Here is a 22,965-nt window from a genome sequence, read left to right as displayed (position 1 = left end):
ATGATAGCTGAATTCAGGGAATAGCGTTTGCCAAACCAAAAAAAAAAAAGAGGAATAAATATCCAAGATGAAAAAAAAATTAATTTACAATTTCTGTAACAGAACAGTTCAAATGTTTAGGGTGTAACTAAAGAAATATTGGTGACAAAGAGGCAGTTGTGTCAATAGTGCTGGTGTCTTACACAGTATAGCCCTTACATTAAGAAGTTCACCAATTCTTTAGAAGAAACAGAAGATATAGCTCCTTCTCTGCCTGACTGAATGCCTGGTTTGAGCTGAGATTTCCTCCTACTCAGAGGAGAACCAAAAGCTCTCATTGAAAACAATTGTTTGGCTCAACCCTTTAATTTAAGTCCTATAAATTCTTGTCATATATCCATCCATGCCTACTGATGTACATGTGAACTGCAGGAAGCGCGCAGGATATTGCCATGCAGGGCCATTTCAGAACTGCCTCACCTGCTCCTGAGCGAGCTCAGATTCGTAGATGACACAGCATGAAGAAAACACCATTGATTTCAACCGGGTACTGTGATGAGCATCTCTTTTGGCTCTCAATTTGTGTTTCTGTTTGGGCAACATGATCCTGTTGTGTCATACACTGATATTCACTTTTCGTGGCCTGACAATTGAAAACATATCTTTGCCTAAGGTTTAAAAAAATAAATGGAGACCGAAATACGAATTCTGAAATCAGACTTCAGCCATATAATTTGTGCATTGAATTAATACTCTTCAATTGAGATAGCCACTAGAAGTCAATTTTATACAACTTTTCTTTGTGGGGAATGTTTAATTTTTAAAAAGAAATCTAAAGATTATTTGTACCTAGAAGACATTGCAGCCTCACAATCTTTCCTGGCTTAAAGCTCAACCCCATGTTTTCCAATGAATCCCTTCTTTTTCATCCTGCTGGCAACAAAGTTCTCTGGAAACAGACCAAGGCGATTATTAATTGAATTCATATTGCTCAGGTTGTTGAATTTATTTTGTTTATTTGTGCTTCAGGAAACCTGTGTGTGAATGGACTTTGCGGCATTGTCTGCTGTCCAGTAGCCTGTTTAGAATGTTGATATTAAATTACAGGGGTTGGCGTTGCAGTGCTCCTGTATAACGGGATGAACTCGCAGCCGGTGTGGTTTAGTTAAGACACAGAAAAGAAACAGTGGCTATTTTCCTTGATTTCAGTTTCATGCACCATAGCTCCTCAATTATTGAGGACAAGGGCATGTTAGTGACAGTTAGAATAGATAAAGCTACATGTGAAATGCACGTGAAATCACTAGCAGCAATTCTTGATTCGTTCATTTCTAACATTTGGGTGATCTGTTCTTTACGGATGCAAAGATTTAAAATAAGGAGAGTGCTCTTCAAAGTGCAGAATACCACTGGGCCTCTTGAGGAGTGCATGTATTTTCCTTCTCATTAATAATTCTGCAGGGAACCACCACACCTAATGTCTAAGAACAACATAACAGAATAACAACATCCAAAACAAACAAAGAAGTATCCTGCTGGAGGTAGGATGTTCCCTCAGTTCTTGCTCCTCCGTGAGAAAAGTTGAATAGCTTATTTTCCCCCTCCTGCCTTCCTGTCCATCTTATTCATTTCCTTCTCAAATTGCCTAAGCAGTATCATTACAATTGGAATTAACGCACTGCCTAACATATCTGCCTGAATGGGAGGAAAAAATAGGAAAAGCCTTTCTCTTTGTTTCAATCTATATACTAAGTTTAACTTAAAGTTAATTCTAGGCTTTAATAATACTCATTGATCTGGTGGGATGGGTGCAACTTTCGGCTTAAACCACCAGCAATCAACATGAAAGAGCAAGCATCCATAAAGCAGTTAATTTTAACGGTGAATACTGCCACGAGCCATGGAAGAGCAGCTGTACTTGGGTGAGAAAATACAAAATGTTCCCAGCATTACTGCACTCTCTGCTGTTTGTACATTTAGTGGTAAGCACAGCAATTTCGAACTATTTTGGTTTCTTTTTTAGTTTTAGGTAAATGAAAGAAAATAGTTGGTACGAGCAGGACAGAGCTACATTTTACCATACTGTTAATGATCCTCCTTTAGTATTGGGACTATTTTCTGACAAATACTTTGAAATACAAAGTCTCCCCTTCTCCAGTGTGTACCCTTTAGGCTTATTAGTATTCCCTTTGTAACACAGCTTGGTATCACTGCAGCAGCAGCTGTTTGGTTTGGTACTTTCTGCTCTTTTCTCAGTGACAAGCACATCCACAGGCATTTCTGCAGCAGGCAGAGAACTAATTAGGCCACAGTGATTTTCTCCCTCATTGTCATAAAAAGAGAAATATCAAGGCATTTGTGCAAAATCCTGTTAGAAAGGCAGAACTTTAAGCTTGTTTAAAATGTCTGGCTGTTGACCCTTGCTTTGAGATATTCCATCAGCTAATACAGATTGCCCCAAAATTTCCATACCCTATTTTCTATACATTGTTTTGAAAATACTTATTCTTTCCATTGCAGTGCCTGCAGTCAATGGAGAAATTCTTACCACATATCAAAAATTCATTTTTTCAGGATTTTCTATATGCTTTTCCTGTTTGGTTAATTTTGGGAAAACTGACCACAAACAAACCCACTTATCCAGTATCATTCTGCACTTCACAAAATAAATGGGAAAAAAAAATCAAAAGAAAAAATTAATGTGTGCTTGCTTATAAAAAGGAATTACAACATTCTTTAATGATTATTTTTCATGAGGAGTATCACAACTACTTCTAACAGTACAAAGTGTTCTTGCATTCAAGAAAGAGCTGAAGTTTTGTATTTTCATACAAAAAACAATGCATTTGGCACGATTGTTTAAAAGAGCTCATAGAGTTTTCTGGAAATGAGAATTTATTTCCTGACCTTTTACTTGTGGAGCAAACAGACAGTGAGATACTGTTTCTCTGATATTTTTATGAGAATTGATACCGAGTTAAGAAGGAAGAATCTGTTAAGACGTGCATTGAAACATGCCTGACTTTGTTTCCCTTTTATATTCCAACAATTCAGTGGGTCTGAGAGCAGCTCCACAGAAGAACATACCTAGACCATTTAGTTTCTCACCCAGCCTCCAGCTCACGTTTTCAGTTTAGTTTTCAGCTTCAGTTTTTATTTTTTCCTATCAGCCAGCGGACTGCCACATGGCCCAGAAACCCATGAGCTCTTTTCAAGGACAGTGTATGAAAAAGTTCTCCTCGTGTACTGTATAAAACTGATGATCATCAAAAGAGTGGGACTTAGAATTTGTAAAAGGGTTATTCAGATAGAACATTTCTGAAGATTTTCTTCAGTTGTTGAAGGTAAGCGAGGTACTTTCTTTAGGTGATAGTTTTTCCATCTTCTTTTTCTTCCCCTTGATTTAGTGGCCCAGTGGTGGCAAATGCCTCCATGCAGATGGAGCTACTGATGGAAGAGGCTGCAGGAAGTGACCGGACCTTTCTCCTGGGGAAAAGGCAGGAGGCACAGCTGCCTGGAAAAGGTGGAGGAGCTCCTGCGGACAGTGGCTGAGCTGCAGAAGGCAGTGAGAAGGCTGTGTAGCATCAGAGAGGCTGAGAAGGCATTTGATAGCCGAATCCAAAAGCAGTCTGCAGTAGACTCACAGTCAACAGCCAAACAGCTGAAAAATTCTCCAGCAGCACACGCAGAAGGGAGGAAGCTTGCAAGGGCAACGGCCAGCAGGAGAAAAAGTCTTCCCTCAAAGCCTAAGCTGCTCTTGCAGAACTGCTTCACTGCTCTGCAGATGGAAGAGGAAACACTCGTCATATCAGGAGAGACACTGGAGCCAGGTAAGGCAGTCGGATCTGCTCCCCTGGATTACCACCAGCGCAGATAAGAAAAAGCACCAGGTGATAGTAGAGGATGACTCTCTTCTCAGAGGAAGAGACGCACCCACTTGTTGACTCGATCCACCCTCCAGACAGGTGTGCTGCCTGTCAGGGTCTTGTATCAGGGGTGTCAACAAGAGGCTGTCAAACCTTCTGCAGCCCACTGACTACTGTCCGCTGCAGTGGTTTCACGTGGGCACCGGTGATACAGCCACGATACAGCCAAGTAAAACAATCTGAGGAACCTGAAGGTGCACAAGTCCGTGGAACCTGATGAGATGTGCCTGCAGGTCCTGAGGGAACCAGTGGATGATGTTGCTAAGCCGCTATCTGTCACATTTAAGAATCTGTGGCAGTCTGGCAAAGATCTCATTGACTGGGAAAGGGGGAAACATAACCCCCAATATCGAAAAAGGAAGACATGGGGATCTGCAGGCCAGTCAGTCTCACCTCTGTGCCTGGCAAGACCATGGAGCAGATCCTCCTGGAAACTATGCTAAGGTACATGGAAAATAAGGAAGTGATTGGTGATAGTGAAGACGGATTCATTAAGGGCAAATCATGCCTAACAATTTTGGACGGCCTTCTACAATGGGGCTACAGCATAGGTGGATAATGGAAGAGTGACATAATCTACCTGGACTTGTGCAAAGCATTTGACATTACCCTGCTCGACGTTCTTGTCCCTAAATTGGAAAGACATGGATTTGAAGGATGGACCATTCAGTGCATAAGGAATTGGATGGATATTTCACTCAGAGAGTTGTGGTCAATGGTTCAATGTCCAAATGGAGACCGGTGACAAGTGGTGTTCTCGGGGGTTTGTACTGGGACTGGCACTGCTTATCATCTTTGCAGGGACATGGCGAGAGGGATTGAAGGCACCTTCAGCAAGTTTGCTTACACCAAGCTGTGTGATGTGGTTCTGGGGGAAGCAATACCATCCAGATAGACCTTGACAAGCTTGAGAGAACACGCCTGTGGGAACCTCATGAAATTCAACAGGGTCAAGTGCAAGGTACTGCATATAGATAGGGGGAACCCCAAGCACAAATACAGACTGAGTGAGGTATGAATTGAGCCCTGAGAAGGACTTGGGAGTGCTGGTGGATGAGAAGCTCAAAGTGACCCATTAATGTGCGCTTGCAGTCCAGAAAGCCAACTGTATCCTTGTCTGCATCAAAGGAAATGTGACCAGCAGGTCAAGGGAGGTGATTCTCCCCCTGTACTCTGCTCTGGTGAGACCCCACTTGGAGTACTGCATTCAGCTCCAAGGTACCCAGTGTAAGAAATACATGGATCTGTTAGAGCAAGTCTAGAGGAGGGCCACAAAGATGATCAGGAGGATGGAGTACCTCTCCTATGACAACAGGTTGAGAGAGTTGAGGTTCTTCAACCTAGAGAAGAGGTTAAAGAAAAGGCTCTGGGAACACTTCATAGCAGCCTCCCAGTACTTAAGGGGCCTACAAAAAAGCTGTAGAAAGACTTTTTACAAGGACATGCAGTGATAGGATGAGGGGTAATGGCTTTAAACTGAAAGAGAGTAGATTTAGATTAGATTAGATATTAGGAAGAAATACTACATTATGAGGGTGGTGAAGCACTGGCACAGGTTGCCCAGAGAACTTGTGGATGCCACATACTTGAAAATGTTCAAGGCAAGGTTGGATGGGGCTTTGCGCAACCGGATCTAGCGGAAAGTGTCAGTGCCAAATGTCAGGGGAGCAGGGACAAGGTCCTTTCCAACCCAAACCATTCTATGATTCTATGATTCTATGATTCTATGATTCTATGATTCTATGAATATGAGATGATGCATCTCTGTCCATTTTGGTCAAACCCTTGCAAGCAGGGTTGGAAGGAAGATGACAGTGATGGCTACTAGAAAATGGATCCATCAATAAAATACATCAATAAAAATGCATTTGGGCTCTTGAGACAAAGTAAATAGTCACTAGTGATTTGCGTAAGACTTTTTTCCCCTCATTGGTATTGAATGGTGTCTATTTCTTTGACCAGAAAATTATACTACTAATTGGCTTTTGTTTAATTATGAAAACAAGTTCTTCTAGACTCCCCTGGTTAGAGATTCTTCACGATGCTGCACCCTGTTTGAGTGATGCCGGTAACCAACTGAACCACAGGCCTGTGGCATGTAGCTAAACGATGGAAAATCACTGCAGCAAACCTAAAATAAGAAAAGAGTGATTCTTACTCTGTAGACAGAGGAACTGGCACGCACAGGACTATATAAATTGCAGTCCTCAGTTTCTGACAAAGAAATCAGCTGAAACAACCATGCAATCAGATAAACCTAGAGCTTCAAAATTATTCTGACTAGAATACTTCAACTGAATAAGAAACAAATTCAATTAGTAATTATATCTACACACACATATATTTATATCCTTTATTATTTCTAAAGGACAAGCAAGACACTCACATTGCAAAGACTCATTCGCTAAATTTTAGGCATGTGAGTTCTACTGACTTTGATGACACTTTTGCCATATATGTGGAACTTAAAGGCTCTGAATCCATAGACTCTACAGCATATTAAGCGTATAAGAGGAGTAATAGTATTGACCTATTACATTTATGGCAGAAATGCACTCTAATGTCTTAGACTTTAAAATAAACATGGTTTGTACAGGAAACTCTTATCATTCTGCAAACAAAGGGGTCATTTCCTGGAAGAAACAGCACTTTGACCTCTGTGACTGATTGAGAGCAAGAAACGATATTGTTAGCGTTCAGACAAAAGCAGAGTATTAGCTGGGAAAGACTCCAGTACTTTTTTACCCAAGACTTTCAGGATGTCGCAAACAGATAAACCAAAAGGAATGAAATATCATAAACCAAATTCCTTAGGAGCAGTGATGCTGCAATACGCTAAATTAACACAGAATCTCCGAAATGCTCTTGAGGGATGAATCTCTTTCTCTCTCTCTTTCTCTTGGTAGAGGGACTTTGGGTGCCCAAATTTGGATACTTCTAAAAAGATGCTACTTAAGTGCCTTTGAATAGCTATATGATGAATAGCTACATGATGAAATCTATCTTTAGAAACCTTGGTTATAAATACAGTGAGGTGGCTATTTAGTCACTCCTTGATTTAAAGCAGTGAGAAAATTACAGTCTTCTGTTAACCTAAGCTAATAGGAACACCATTCTAGCAGACTTAGGCTACTTCTATGCTCAATTCAGGAACTGGTTCCAGCCTACTAGGAGGTTTCTGGAGTGTGTGGAAGATAACTTCTTGACACAACTGGTAAGTGAGCTGTCTAGAGAAGGTGTCCAGCTGGACCTGCTGTTAAGAAGGAATTCCTGGCGGCACAAGAGCAAGCTGTCCCTGTGTGCTGGAAAATGAGCCATCAAGGAAGAATAATGGCCTGGATGAGCAAAGAACTCTGGATGAAAATCAGGAAAAAGAAGGAAAATACGTGAACTCTGGAAGAAGGGGCAGGCAACTTGTGAGGACAACAAAGACAAAGTGAGATCTTGTAGAGAGAAAATTGGAAAGGCTAAATCAGAAGTTGGATTGGCCCATTCTGTGAAAGATAATAATAAAAATCCTTCTAGAAATATATCAATAACAAAAAAAGGGCTAAGGAGAATCTCCATCCACTACTGGACACAGGAGGAACAATAGTGACAAGGGACAAGGATAAGGCTGATGTCCTTAATCCCTTCTTTGCCTCAGTCTTCAATAGTCAGGTGAGATGTTCTCTGGATACTCAACCTCACAAGACAGTAGCCACGGAGGAAGAGCAGAACAAAGCTCCCTTGACCCAAGAGGAAATGGTTAGAGACCTTAGGAAAATTAGATATTCACAAGTCTATGGGGCTGGGTGGGATTCACCCGAGGGTATTAAGGGAGCCGGCAGAGGTGCTTGCCAAACCCCTTTCCATCATCTATCAGCAATCCTGGCTGACTGGGGAAGGTCCATCAGACTGGAGGCTGGCAGATGTTATACCCATTTACAAAAAGAGCTGGAGAGAGGATCCAAGAAACTACAGACCTGTCAGTCTGAACCCAGTGTTGGGGAAGGTCATGGAGCAGATCATCTTGGGTGCCATCTCATAGCACAAAAGGACAACCGGGTGATCAGGCCCACTCAGCACAGGTTTATGAAAGGCAGGTCCTGCCAAACTAACCTGATCTCCTTCTGTGACAAACAGATCCCCTTGATGGGTGAGGGAAAATCTCTGGATGTAGTGTACCTGGACTTCAGTAAAGCCTTTGACACAGTATCTCACAGTACCCACCTGAGAAACTGGCTACCACTGGCCTGGACAGGCACACGCTCTCCTGGGTGGAAAACTGTTTGGATGGCCGGGCCCAGAGAGTGGTGGGGAATGGAGTTAACTCCAGCTGGAGGCTGAACACAAGTGATGTCCCCCAGGGCTTGGTGCTGGGTCCAGCCCTGTTCAGTGTCTTTACCAATGACCTGGATGAGGGGATCGAATGCACCCCAAGTAAGTTTGTGCATGACACCAAGTTGGGTGGAAGTTGGATCTGCTGGAGGGCAGGGAGGCTCCAAAGGGATCTGAACAGGCTGGACCGATGGGCTCAGACCAATGGCATGAGGTTTAACAAGGCCAAATGCCGGGTCCTGCACTTGGGGCACATCAACCCCGTGCAGCGCTACAGAATGGGGGAAGAGTGGCTGGAGAGCTGCCTGGGTGAGAAGGACCTGGGGGGGTTGGTTGACAAGGACTGACCATGAGCCAGCAGTGTGCCCAAGAAGGGTGGTCAAGAAGGCCAATGGCATCTTGTCTTGGATCAGAAATGGCATGACCAGCAGGTCCAGGGAGGGGACTCTCCCTCTGTACTCAGCACTGGTGAGACCACACCTCGAATGCTGTGTTCATTTCTAGGCCCCTCACCACAAGAAAGACACGGAGGTCCTGGAGTGTGTCCAGAGAAGAGCGATGGAGCTGGTGAACGGGCTGGAGAACAAGTCTTCTGGGGAGTGGCTGAAGCAACTCGGTTTGTTTAGACCTGGAGAAGAGGAGGCTGAGGGGAGACCTTATTGCTCTCTACAATTATCTAAAAGGAGGATTCTTCTTCGGAAAAATTTCTTCACAGAAATGGTTCTCAAGCACTGGAACAGGCTGCCCAGGGAGGTGTTTGAGTCACAATCTCTAGAGGTACTTAAAAGGTGGCTAGATGTGGTGCCTGGGGCCAAGATTTAGTAGTAGACAGGTACAGTTGGAGTTGATCTCTAAGGTCTTTTCCAACCTAATGATTCTATGATTCTACGATTTAAAACTTAGCTTCTGTGAAGTTACCCTGGAACCATTTTACAACATTTTATCCCTGAATATAAATCTGGTGTGCTAATGCTCTTTTCCTGGGACAATAATATGTTCTTCTGGTGTAGTTCAACACACTTTGAATGAACAGAATGCTCCTGTTTTGGAATATGAGTGGCCCTATTTGCAGTTGTTCAAGAATAGCAATTTTTTGTTGAATTTACTCCTCAATTGGAGACAACTTTCAAACATAGACAAGTCTGTTCAGATATTTCACAGAAATGTTTGGAAGAAAATACCATTCTGAGGAGTGGTGCCCTAGCTGTCACGTCAAATTCTACCTGTGCTTAGATAAATATGCAGTCTGATGATCTCTGAGTACGTTGCAAGCACCTCTCTGGAAGCCAACTGACCTTTCCGCCACTGCAAGGAATGCTGTGGCAACGCTGATATTACAGTATCCAAATATCTCTGTTCCACTTTGAAGTGCACATAAAAAAAAAAAATCAAACTAGCAACATATAAACACAGAAACATCCAAGCAACATTTTGACTAGGTCAGACTTCAGGACTTGAACTATATATCATATCATAACTATCGAAATTCTGTGGATGTGAGTCAAACATTCTAAGACCTCCATTTCTCCCAGTGAATGCAGTTCTGGGTACTCAAATAAGGGTTAAATTTATACACCTGGGATGTGATTAGGATTAGGAGATGATTCCTGGCATACGGCTACACCTCAGTGCAGAATGTCATGTGGGCGCCAAGCTCTAAACGAAGCACTGTTCTGCAGTTCCTTCTACCCGACTTCAGAATGATCTGCTGAGCAAATCACGGGTCAGGCCAATGAAATAAATTTGGTGCACAGAATAACAAAGCAGGAAAGAAACTGCTGTGCTTAGAGACCAAAGTCACACAGAATACACCCCTGTGAGAAAGTATAGGAGCTGACTGCAAGCCTCGTGCTCACAGTGTGAGAACTGAGGGGGTGATTCTTCCCTCAGGTGGCAGTATGAATACCCATAGATAACGGCTACGTGGAAATACCGCCATCAGGTTTTGGATGTTGGCCAGAATTTTCCATGACTGGTGATTCTGGGTGCCTAACATGCAACTTGTTGGTTACTGTGGCAGCAGTTTCCAATGCCTTCTTTTTGGTTGGGCTCCTCAAACTATTTCAATCTCAGGAACACTTAGGAATGCCAAGTAACTCCTAAAAATCTTACACCAATACTTCCTTTAATTTACTTAATTTTTCATTTATTTCTAAATTATCTAGTTGTGACCGGAACAAGTTATCAGAGAGCTCCTAGGGGAAAAATGTCTCATTGTGTATCTGTACACCAGCTGATTTACATCACCACTTCCTGTGGTGAAATGCAAGTTAAAAATATAAATACTTTGTGGAAGGTTTTCTTGTTTTTAGCAAGCCCAAAACCCGTTCAGGTATATCAGATGAAAAGAAGGATATTGATATTGGATCAGCAGCAAGTATATTCAACAAAAGACTGAAAGATGCTTGAATTCAAGTGCACAATTCAACCATATGTTGATTATACTCAGACTTGCTCCACTCATTTTCTATGAACGCACCAGTAATCAGTAATTAGGTTCTTTGCTGTCAATAATTTATATTTCTACACAAATTGAGTCTCTAGTTTTGGAAAAACATAATATTCTTTTAATCCTTTCATTAGTTAAACTTATAATTTGCATTTATTGTTTTGCAAATAGCTTGCCTTTTTAAAAGTGTAATGTGCAGCTGTATCAGTGTATCCTTATGCTACACTGTGCCAGGTCTGAATGTGATGAACGAAGATTATATTCTACAATGAGAATTCTCAGTTAACTCATTTACCTAAGTCCTTGTGATTCAGACATATGACATAATTTTAAATCATTTATCACACAGAATTTAATGTATGGCATATATGCAGGTGAAATATAAGCTACTGCTTACATACACATCAAATGTCTTTATATCTCCACAAAATATAAGATTAATCCAGCTGAATTTGAAAGGTAATTGGCTGTAAATACTATCAGTCTTAAAGGACTCTTTTAAGCAACTGCTGTTTGTACATTGATTCACTTAGGAAATTTGTATAAAAAGCTTTCATGTAAGACAAGCTGGACTTGATTCAAAGTAGAGAAAAAGGCTTGGTTGTGTTCTTGGAGAGCAGCTCTTATATGCTCACATTTGTAGAACATCTCCCCTGACCTCAGTCTGCGGAACTGCCACCATCAGTCAAGTCCGTGGAGAAAACAGGAAAGATGTGACACCAAAATTATATCCCTTTATCAACTGAATAGGAATTACAGCCCTCAATCCCTCCCAACCTACCTCAGTTCTCTGATAGTGATTCCAGAGAACAAATAGAAGTCTATTTTATTGTTACCACTTTGCAGTATTAGTTTAATGAGTACAGAAGGTGTTTCTGGATTGTTATCAGGATCATTTCACAATGCAAGACTTTACAGAGCTTTATAAAACGTACTCCTGGGACAGTATCAGACTTTCATGTTCACAGTTTCCATCTATCATCAGTCTGCCAAACCATGGAGAAATTGATTTCAAGACTCTAAGATTAGTAGTGTTCAACTCTCTGATGGAGCAGATGGCTTGATTTATTTCAGCCTTTGGGAAAAGACTGAATGCCTTTTTTTCTCTCATCATCTGGCTGATTCTGCATGGTGTCACCTGCAGGGCCAGTTTTCCCTGCGATACTATGGAAAAGCGCTCCTTATGCAAGCACAGCCAGAAATATAGCAAGCATACCTTCAAATGGCTAACAGGGGCTTCAGGAAGATGCTGAGCAAAGACAAACAGAACTCCTGCACCTGGGATCGAACACAATGTACACGTGCAGGTCAGGGAATCACTGGTGCAGGAGCTACTCCACAAAGGGAACTTGAGCTCCTGATGGACCAGTGAACCCAGATCCAGCAGTGTGTCCATGCAGTGGTAAAGGCCAGCTACGTACTGAGCTACATCGACACCAATTGCAGGACTTGGGGGTCTGAATCTGGAGCAGGGTGCCTGGTTTTGAGCCTGCAGTATGTGAGATACAAACTAGAGACAATCCAGCAAGGGGCCACTAAGATGGTTAAGAGATTAAAGCACGTACCCAGGGACCTTGGCCAGCAACGCCCAGACTGGCAGCTGTGAGCAGTTGCACAGCACAAACTGTGGACTTTCTGCCTGACCCTGGACCAGCTGTGACCTCCCTGATGAAAAGGTCAAACACAGCAAATATAATACTGGAGGTGGAGTGATCAAGTGTGGGAGGCAACCTAATCGTTCTGGTTCTTAAGTAGGCTCTTCTATGCAGATTCACCCCATATTGTTATTTGCTCTATCTCACTCACTGAATCTCTCTGCGTTACGCCTACCTACATTCTTGATTTCTAGTTTCATTCTCCTGAGGGACCTGAGAGCAGCCTGTGTGCAAAAGTGCTCCAGCCTGAGATTTAAGCACAAGCTCTAGCTATAGTATCACATTCTTTAACCAGCCCTGTAACCTTGCAGTGATACCCACAATTATTTCTGTACGTTTTTCCCAACACCAACTATAGAGCTCTCTTTAGCTGAAACACTCACCCTACTATAGAAATCAGTATTGATATGCACTGGATTAAGAGCAGTAGCATATTCCCTATCTACACGCCTTTGAAAAACATGTTTATTTCTCATAGGCTTTTTTATAACTGCATCTGCTTGCTGCCTTCTCTGAGAAGGGATTAAAACTAATTATTTGGAGCAATTTTGGCAAACGGGGTACGGATGCTGCCTGAACAGATCAGCGGCTGATGTGGATCAGCAGTGCCATCCAGTGGGACACGCAGCAAGCCACAACTCCCTTCTGAAGTTACATGGAAGAGAAGGGTCCCCACTGCTTCCCTGGCTTTGGAGGCTCTGCAATCGCTTCCAGATGTGAAATTGCAAGACAGCCAGCAAGTTACAGGGACAAATCCGTGTGCTGCTTCCTTTGTCCTGTGAGCTTGGCAGGTACTCTCACATACTGCTTTGAGGCTGGTAGCAGACATTTTTTTTATTCAAAGTTTCTGACTTGAAAATTAGCACCCCCACAGTCACTTTCTTTTAATGAAAGCTGCTCAGAAGCCTTAGTAAATGAGTTATAGAACAAATCACACGTATTGTCAATCTGACGGACTAAACTCACGAGACTCAGGAAATTAAATAACAATATTTTAGGAGAAATCTGAAAGATAGTGATAATTCTATCTGCAGCGCACCTCTGCAGCTTATTTTGCATATGAATTCTCAATAGGATGGTTGACTCTTCCATAGTATACCTCTATGCTTCTAAGTTGCTCCGCCGCACAACCCAGGTGCTCCTTTTCCTTGCCTGTATCTACCACAGTACCCAATCATTCAAGCTACCCCACCAGCTCTGTGATTCTTATGATGCTGGAGCTCTGTAGTTGCATGAAATTTCAATTCCCACTGGTTGTTTCCTAAGCTGCATCTTTCTAACTTATAAATCTTAATTCTTTATGTTATCCTATCTTTAAGTTAATTGATGTTCTTTAGATTGAGAAAAACTATATTCTTTATGTTATCATGACCTTTTAAAATGACAGTGAATAAGTGTGTCAAACAGGTAACACACAATAACATTGTTCATTAATGACTAATGATGACGATAATTTGTTATCTGTTAGGCATCATGACTGTGTGTGAGTGTATGTGTGCATGCATGCAAAGAGGACTTAACACACACAGAGATATCACTCTTTATAAAATATTTTTTTTCCTTATGAAGAAAGAAGAATGAGTATCTTGCATAAACAAACATATAGGTACTAGCTATCACAGCAACAGGTTGCTGTATTCAACCCCCTACAGATCATTACAGAATTACTATGACAAGCAGCAAGTCACAAACACTCAGTCACAAACCATGGAATTTCTCCTCAACACTCAATCTTTAGCGTCTCCTCTATTTTAAAAGACAAAGTATTTAAGAAAGCCTTTAAGAAAAAAAAAAAGGATAAAACACAGGATTATCACAGTATAGCTTTCCCATGGATTTTCCCTTGAAACTCCCATGATGTTGCAATTAGAAGACATATAAAACCAACTGGAAAAATCTGAGTTAATTGTGCATAAAGATGAAAAGGAAAAAAAAAAAAGTTATTTCCTGTGCCTGTCCTAGTTAATTAAAAAAAAAAAAACAAATAAAGAAAATAAAAAAGATTCCTCAAATGGAATGTTTCTGATTGTAGCTGTGTCAAGCATCACACACATACACTACATTGAGGACACTTACAGCTGACTGTGCACCACGCAGACATAAATCCAGATACTAAGAAAAAGAATGTGACCATTATTGCACTTCCATGGAAAGAAAAAAAAAAACAAACAAACCACAAACAACTCCAGAACAAAACAAATAAGTGCATAGGCAAGAAATCCAAGTGAAGTTTCTGAACATTCATCCAATAATTAAAGAAGCCGTAAAAGCTGGAAAACTAGGACTAGTCCCAAAAGACATCAATATGCAAAATGCAATTGCAGCTGTAAAATGTTGCTTCCATTTCTATAAAAATATTTGCAGCTGTGTAGAAAATTTCAAGCTGAATACACTTCTCACCTGTAAATGACCAGAACTACTTAAGTAACTGTGAGGTGCTATTTGGTGAAGTTCCTGAGGTACTTATGGTCTTATTTAACATGTGTTCATGGCATCAAAAGTATGTCTAGTTCACGCTAACAATTACACTGAAAACAGAAGGCAAAAGATGCTGCAAATCCTTTGTTGTTGGTTAGTAAATAAGATCACAAACAAAAAACAACCAATTCATTCCTAGTAGTTTGTTTGCTTCTAGGAATTCTGGTCTGGGCAGAAGATAGTCTGACAAGTGCTAGTTCTTGTCCATGTATTGTTTCTAGAAACATACAGAATCACAGAATCAGAATCACAAGGTTGGAAAGGACCCATTGGATCATCGATTCCAACCATTCCTAACACTCCCTAAACCATGTCCCTCAGCACTTCATCCACCGTTCCTTAAACACCTCCAGGGAAGGCGACTCGACCACCTCCCTGGGCAGCCTCTGCCAGTACCCAATGACTCTTACTGTGAAGAATTTTTTTCTGATATCCAACCTGAACCTCCCCTGGTGCAGCTTGAGGCCATTCCCTCTTGTCCTGTCCCCTGTCACTTGGGAGAAGAGGCCAGCTCCCTCCTCTCCACAACCTCCTTTCAGGTAGTTGCAGAGAGCAATAAGGTCTCCCCTCAGCCTCCTCTTCTCCAGGCTAAACAACCCCAGCTCTCTCAGCCGCTCCTCGTCAGACTTGTTCTCCAGCCCCTTCACCAGCTTCGTTGCTCTAAACGATGTAATTACTCTTTTGTAATTTCTGTAATACGATGTAATTACTCTTTTGAAAGCAATGGTGTCTTTCTGTATAACGTGCAGCACGTTTTCTTTGGGTGGGAACTGTCACTGCCAAGATCATCACTTAATATTTTTACTAAACGTGTGATGCGTGCCTTAGGGCTGCACTGAGGAACTAACCTAGCGCTAGGTATACTTACAAGAGATCAGATTATCAGATACATTGAGAAAAGATTACATTTTAGAGGCCCTTTGAAAAAGAAAGAAAACAAATCACTCAGATTGCCCTCCCAAATCACCTCATCACCTGCTGGAACCCAGGCAACCCTACTTGTACTTCTCATGCAGGATAGTTAGAATATGTTAGTTATACTGTTTGAAGAATGTTAGCTATTAGAGTATGTGCAGTGTAATAGATGCAGGTTTTTAAAATCTTTCTCCTGACAGTAGTGTGTCACTTCATCTGAATTGCAAACCACCAAACTCTCTATACATTAGAACAATGCACATTTCCATTACTGAGCATTTTTACAATCTGCTTCTTCTAAAAGCCACTCAATTCCACTTAGCAATCCATCTAAAGTTGCAGCTACAGTGTCCTGCACCTGTAAAAAATAATAATAAAAAAGCTAATGTATTACAGATAACAGGTTAAGTGACTGCACATTATTTTAGCATTACTCCACATCTACCCTCAAAAGTCAGAAATACTCCTATCAAATCTAAATATTTATCACTGATTTAAAGGTCCCTTAGACAGACAAAATTTCTTAAAAGTGAGGTACAAAAAATAAACACTATTCTTTACAAAATGAATTACGGGACCCACAAAGAACACCTGCATTTTTGAGATCAACCTGAACTTTCTTTCAATCACTCCCATCAGCCATTATGAAACATTATACTTAACTTGAAACATTATACCACTTGAAAGTCCTTAAAGCAAAAATGTTGCCAGCATGGAAATTCTACGCATATTATTACTTGTCAGATTTTGCAAGGTACTGAAAAGTGACTATTATAAATGGTATGTTTTTAAAAAAGCTCGTGAAAACAAAGGAATTCCCTCCAACCAGGATTTTGTTTTTTCTGTTTAAGTATTATCCTTCAGCTACAAAAAAATCAACAAAAATAAGTAATGTGCTGCTGAGCCATATTGATATATGCTGTGCTTGACAAGCATAAAAGAACAGGTTCATGAGCTCACACGCTAGGTAAAATACTGATTGGTCAAAACCTCAATACATCATGTCAAGGGAATGACAATTAATAGTCTCCTGAAAATAGCACAAAAATCTACTTTATGGCCAAGGTCTTGGGTCACAAGTCAGGAAATGTTGATCTAGATTAATTGAAACTTCCTTACTCCCTTCAAGACCAGCATTTCATCCTTTCTTACATTCTGGCTCCATGTTAAGTTTCTCATGTACTCCTGGGCAAGCCACTTAGCTCCTCTATGTTGACAGAGGCTAATGCTTCCTCTAAAGAAGACCAGAGAAACTAAATTCTTCGCTGATGGGGAGAGTTCACATTCTAGCATTGAAAGCTACACACTTGCTACAGTGAGTACAGTTAGGGAACTACCAGAAGCCTAAATCACATTTAAGCCACAGAGAAATAGAAAATAAAAGTTTAGAAAAACAAATACCATCCAAGGCTGATGTAGCAGATTTAGTTGCAACTGATGTGCCATGTAAACACATGGAATTCTTTTGACATCCACATGAGAGACACAAGACAAAACTAGCAGAGGTCTATTTGGAGGCCCAAGGGCTGGATCAATCATTGCCAAAATACGAGCCAGTTCCTCTTGACGATCATGCTCTAGGAAACAATTTTTAATATATGAGTATTAAAAATATGCAAATCCCAGTCATAATTTTTTTTTTTTACTTTTCAAATATTTAAGATTTCAGAGGTGAGAACACACAGGGCTGGAAGCAGCCTGGCCAAATTACTTAGTTCTGCTTATCTCAAGGCTACATTATCAGCATCTACGTCACACTTAGATGTTATTTAAATATCCTCTTAAGTTCTACAGGCAGCCTATTCCAGTCCTTAATTTCAGAGCATTTTCCAAATACGTTACAGGGATCAAAATTACAGTAAGCCATTAAGAAACACTTACGCATTGTAGTCAGCAGCCCTCACCCAGTGATCATACTCACATCCTCAGTGTATCTCCTCACATTTTTGGGGGTTTTTTACTCTATTTCATGAGCTAGCCTTTTCCCTCCATTTAAAGTTGATGAAAGTAAAGACAACTACTGTAACAGTGGTTTGGATTATCCTTGCTATAGGACTATCCCGATCTGGGTTAATTGCCTATTTTACTCCAGTTTTCCTGATGAAGGCTCTGTTTCCAGGTTATTACACCACCACTGACGTATTTCAGGCTTTCTGTCTGACCCACCCACAGGGTTTCTTTTGTTTTGTTTAATTGTTTTAGTCCAGTTCATTCACCACATCTAGCTTAGAGAGCAATCATGTCAGTATCAACCATGACTGAAAGAAGGGGCTGTAACCCCTCACAACAAAATGAGAGAGAATATCTAGGACAGAGGGCCTCTTCAGCTGTATAAGCCATGAAGAAATAGCACTACTGAAGCAGGTTTTGAAAGAATCAGAATATTCTGATGTATTCTGTATTCTCTGCAATCTTTTATGACATTCTGATCATTCAGAAAAAGAATAAAGAGAAACCTCTTACTTTTATGAGCTTCTGCATTAGCAACATAAATGAATCCATCAACTACTTCGCACACCCTTTTAACTTGAGCTATTACATTGTAATGCACAGCTTGCTGATTCCCTACTACGCTGTTCTCTTGGTAGAACATCTTATTCGCAACAACAGCTTGCTCCGTCCTTGCTCTCCTCCTTTCCACACTGAAAAACATTGAAACATTTCAGTAGTCATGTTAATTGAACAGCGAACACAAAATCAGAGTTGAAACAGCACATGAAAGTCACATGAAAATGGCATAAGACAGTAAAACTGTTTTATGAGTCCCCCTACCCTCCCATTTTCTTTAGCGTACACAGACAGCTGGTTAGCAATCTGCAAGATTCATATGAAAACACACCTCAGCAGAAGAAAGAAAAAGATATGCATTAAAGCTTCAGTTTATAACGGGTATCCATGCATAAAATATATACATATATGCATACAATTACATGACAAAAACATGAGGAAAAGTATGAAATAACTGAGAAACTAATTTTTTTTTTCTTTTTAAGAATAAAACTTACCTGGTGGTTGAATACAATGTCAGAATATTGAACTTTTGATTGTTATTAAACTGAAAAGTGACTCCTGATCCAATTCCTATAGGGGAAAAACAAATATATGAGATTACAACTATTTGGCGACTGAATACAACTAAGTTGTAGGCAGAAAATTCCAGTGGTGCTATAAAATGGATATATCCAAGCCTATATGTAGCTGGTAGGCACAGGATATTTACTATTTTACAGTGAAACTTTATACATGCTTTAATTGATCAGATTATTAACTTCATTAAAATCAATTCAAGAGTATTAAAAGAAAACAAGGAGGCATTTCCATGGTTTTCATACTCAGATTTGACCCTAGAAACTTAAGTCAGAGAGGAGTTAAGACTTGTGTCTGTCAGCTGAAACTGGCATAGCAAAGGCTCTAGTCTGCCTACCTCAAACTGCATTAAAAAGGACAACGAAAAAAGATTGCAAAAATCCACATTTTCTATAAATAACAGTTTAATTATTCCATCCTGCTATGCTTAAATAAACATTAGTTAAGAAGCAATAAATTTTTGCCTCTGGTTTGCACTGAAATGAAGTTACAGATGTTCTGAACTATGCTTTTAAACATTTTTAAAAACTCCTTCACCTGCTCATACAACTTGTTTAAATGAAGTTTACACCATTTGATACCACCAGACTGAATCACATAACACGTCTTTCTACAAAAACCACACAAAGGTGGCTTTAAGCCATTACTGCAAGCAAGAAAGTTCTGTCTGCATTTACCCATTGCAACAGCACGTATGATATGGAATTCAGGATAAAAAAAAGATGTTCAAGTATCAAAATGATACCTCTGACATTGTGGAAATTTAATAATAAATTCACTGCAGCTATAATTTTATCCCAAATGTTCACTGCATTTATACTTCTGAATAAATACAGAGAGAAAAGTTTGAGGTGTTTCTAGCATTATGCTACTGAACTTCAAGTCGAGAAAAAAGCATCTTTTCTCCATTTCTGCCACAACCTACTTTTGTTATTTCTGTTCATAAAACAAAACAAACACAAACCCCAAACCTGGCATTACCATGAATTTGCCTTTGAGGTAGGCCAGCTACTAGTAGAATTTCTGGGCATGTCATCATCTTTTTCACTAAAGAGTCATCCAGCTCTTCCAAACCTGGTCCAAACATAGCAAAGCGAGGTTCTGCCTGAGTGACCAGTGACTGCAAAAAGGATGTCACAGCTGCATATCGAGGACGGCTCGATTTCAAACTTCTTCTGTTCTGGGGACAGCTTTTTTTATATCTGCATAAACCAGACACAACAAGAAATTAAACACAGAATACAAGAGGTATTAATCGAACAACATGAATTCATATAAGTTAAACACGTCTCATGCTTTGTTTGTTACACGTACAACTCAAGCAAAGGTCAAAACCAGTAAAGTTCCAAATTAACGGTTTTGAGCACCAGTACAAAACAGGTGAAGGCTCAGTCCTTTCAAAGTCCAAATACTGACTTTCTGGACCTTAGTATACTTCTATCTACGGATCTTCCGGTTTACTTTAAAAAATAAAATAAAATTATAAATTCCCTCAGCCTTGCTGAACAAATAAAACTGGTAAAATAGCATTAAAGCTGGTAAGTCACATACAACGTAAAAAATATGAGACTTTTGGGTGCATTTCAAACCTCAGACAGCTTTTGTGTTCATTAACACTGAAACAGGTAACTCCACCTGGAAAAGACTATTTTCCCTGTAGGCACAGAGAACACCTGCTTTGAAAGGAGAGAGCGTTGCCTGCAAACTTATGTGCTCATTTGATGCAGAAGTTGGAAGGCATGTAAAGACTTTGGAAATCAAGGGAAAGAACTAACAGTCATAGATGTGACAGAAATCCTGGAAAAGCAGTTTCAGTCTCTCATCACTGTATGACTCACTTCAAGGAAGCACTGAATGTTGCTCCTCTACACCCAACCTGAGACACTTCAGCTGAAATCTGTAAAACCGTTAGGTGTTCACAGACACAACAGAAATCACTGACAGGTGGTTTGAAACAAATGATGCTCTAAAGTGTTCAGACCTAAAGAAATTTAAATCCAATGTTCAAAATCAGTAGCTGTTTGGCACTTCAAATTCTGGCTGCACCTCTCCCTCTGTAAAGTGGGGATGGAGGGCACAGAAAGCCTGACGGCCTTCGACCGTCAAAGCTAAAGCAGCACTGCTTGTTACTCTGAACACGAAAATAGCGCGTAAAATGGAAAAAAAAGAAAGATTCATTTGCTGTAGTTTGATGACTTCTTTGTGCTTTTATTAAAAAATCATTTAATATTGTGTTGACAGTAACACATTTCTATCAACATCAAGCACTGCTTCTGAGATGACTGTTGTTTCTGTGGCATAGCAGACATGCAGTTTACAAAATGCTTTAGTTTCATAATGTTAGCTTTGATTTTTTTTCACAATGTTTTACATTCTTGTAGAACTCCAAAGAGAAAGCGCTGACCAAAACGTCAAACAACAGGAAACTGTATTGCCAAAATAAGCAGCTAATTTAAGACACATCGAAACTGAGGCAGCTGTTCACAGCATAGCTTTACTGCTGTAAATATGAAACGCAGGATGTATGCTACTCTGGAGGGACAGTATGTCGTATAAGAGAATGTGAAGATACTTACACTTCCATGTAATTGTGCAGCGCATTATCACTGACCTCTGAAAAGGCTTTATTAAAAATCTCCACATCTGGGAGCGATTTCCAATCAACAGAAGTCCAAAAGGGGAGATCCCTCAGGAGAAAATACCTCCACAACAACGGATCTTGCACAGCCGCCCTCCAGTAACAACTCGTGCTTCCCAAACTGCACAAATCTTGCGGCGAAAGGAATGACATGATGTTCAGCTGCACGTCGATCTGAAAATGGCCCAAAGGAGGGGGTTTAACGACGCAGGCAACGAGCAAGGAAAATGAAAGAGGCGGGATAACGACCTTCCCCCGCCCCTCTACTCACCGGTAGAGTCTGCAGGGCGCTCACCTCCTCCGCGTCCTCCGGGAGCGCTGGATGCGTGGGAATTGCGCGTTCGCGGTTCCCACGCATCCACCGCTCCCGCAAGACGCGGAGCCCACCCCTCACGGCAGCTTCCAACCCTCCCCGTTCCCCTGCTCTGCTACCGGCCATGGCCCTCGGCCACCGCCCCTCGCAGCCACTGCGCCGGCGCCCAATGGATTAGGCGGTGCCAGGAAACCGCTGGCTCCGCCTGCGTGTTCATCCCACAGTCATTTTTCCACAATTACTTCATTAGACTTTGGACTCTGTATTACAGGAGTTCTTGGAATGCACGATTTTAATGCAAAAAAAGCATGCATTTTGATAAGAAAACCGGTTAGACACTGAAGCATCGATCACGTCCCTGTGCGTGCTCTTCGGACACCAGTGCAGCCAAGGCAGCATAGTTTAGTTTTGGGATTTCACCAAGTAACACAACATTTGTTTTGCGGTTGTTGTGTTCCACCCTTCGCCTTTTAAAGGTCCCTCACAAACAGCCACATACTTCGTTAACATTTTTTTGCCCGTTTCTCGGAAATCCAGAAACACACACTGTGATCTGCAGCACAGGTCACTGTTAAAGATTGAATCTGTCGTCTCCAGCTTTTTCTGCTTCCCTTCTCCACAGTGTTGCAGTCCCCAATAGCACATTTCTCCACTGTACATCATGGCCAGTAAGTGAGTGTCACTAAATACACCTGCAAAAATTGTTCAGATCAAGTAGGTTATTGTTCAAAGTAAGTACACAGCTTGTTAACTCACAATTTTATTTTCTTCACTAACACTGGGAAAAAAAATCTAAAAAGGCAATACAAGCCTATTAAAGAGGCACACCAACACCCCCAAATTTTAACCATGGGATGGCTGACAATGCCAAGAAGAGAAGTGAGATCAAGGCCTAGTTCATTACTGTATGCGTTTTCCTTTTCCATAATGCTAAAATATTTAAGATTGCCATATAACCATTATTCTGATAATTGTGCTTGCCTATTTACTTCAGAGACTTTCAGTATTTCTGCACAATCCATTAAGTGCAGGCATGATTACGCATATACATTTTAGAGTACTTCTGTGCCTGCCACAATTTAAGCCTAAAAGATGCTATCTGAGCATGATCTTAGGTCAGGTTAACCAGCAGCAGCTTTATTATTTGAATAGAAAGCAACACGCATTTCCTCAGTCACTGAAAGAAAAAAAAAAAACAAAACAAA

The 22,965-nt window shown here is 40.8% G+C and overlaps 2 protein-coding genes across 5 annotated transcripts in view; both read right to left on the bottom strand.

Moving 5' to 3' along the window:
* Positions 1 to 128: 128 nt before the first annotated feature.
* FBXO4 (F-box protein 4) lies at positions 129 to 22,400 on the bottom strand. 2 transcript variants are annotated; one of them, XM_054054758.1, is made up of 7 exons: positions 22,260 to 22,400; positions 21,386 to 21,621; positions 19,791 to 20,011; positions 18,728 to 18,803; positions 18,186 to 18,364; positions 17,124 to 17,299; positions 129 to 16,080 (listed from the first exon to the last, which is right to left on the bottom strand). In XM_054054758.1, exons 2-7 carry the CDS (start codon positions 21,598 to 21,600, stop codon positions 15,991 to 15,993), a joined length of 957 nt encoding a protein of 318 aa, XP_053910733.1. In that variant the 5' UTR covers positions 21,601 to 21,621; positions 22,260 to 22,400; the 3' UTR covers positions 129 to 15,990. The 2 variants fall into 2 exon arrangements, with proteins under 2 accessions (XP_053910733.1, XP_009559651.1); XM_009561356.2 differs by lacking the exon at positions 22,260 to 22,400 and adding an exon at positions 21,719 to 21,890.
* Positions 22,035 to 22,965, bottom strand: part of RIMOC1 (RAB7A interacting MON1-CCZ1 complex subunit 1) — a 173,744-nt gene continuing 172,813 nt past the window's right edge. For all 3 annotated transcript variants that reach the window (XM_054054763.1, XM_054054760.1, XM_054054762.1), the window contains one exon: positions 22,035 to 22,452. In XM_054054763.1, the coding sequence (XP_053910738.1) occupies positions 22,163 to 22,452 (290 nt within the window). In that variant the 3' untranslated portion in view covers positions 22,035 to 22,162. The remainder of the gene's footprint in view (positions 22,453 to 22,965) is intronic.

Source organism: Cuculus canorus, chromosome Z, assembly GCF_017976375.1.
Source record: "Cuculus canorus isolate bCucCan1 chromosome Z, bCucCan1.pri, whole genome shotgun sequence".
NCBI lineage: Eukaryota > Metazoa > Chordata > Aves > Cuculiformes > Cuculidae > Cuculus > Cuculus canorus.
The sequence above is the reverse complement of the archived record's forward strand: the minus strand, read 5'-3'. Positions and strand labels throughout refer to the sequence as shown.

Excerpts from the sequence above, each read along its gene's own strand:
- FBXO4 (XM_009561356.2), bottom strand. The coding sequence starts at position 21,886 with ATGGCCGGTAGCAGAGCAGGGGAACGGGGAGGGTTGGAAGCTGCCGTG. Across the intron at positions 18,804-19,790 it reads ACCTCAAAGGCAAATTCATG|GAATTGGATCAGGAGTCACT; the intron begins GTAATGCCAGGT and ends TTTCCCCTATAG. Across the intron at positions 16,081-17,123 it reads TGCTACATCAGCCTTGGATG|GTGCAGGACACTGTAGCTGC; the intron begins GTATTTGTTTTT and ends TATTTTTTACAG.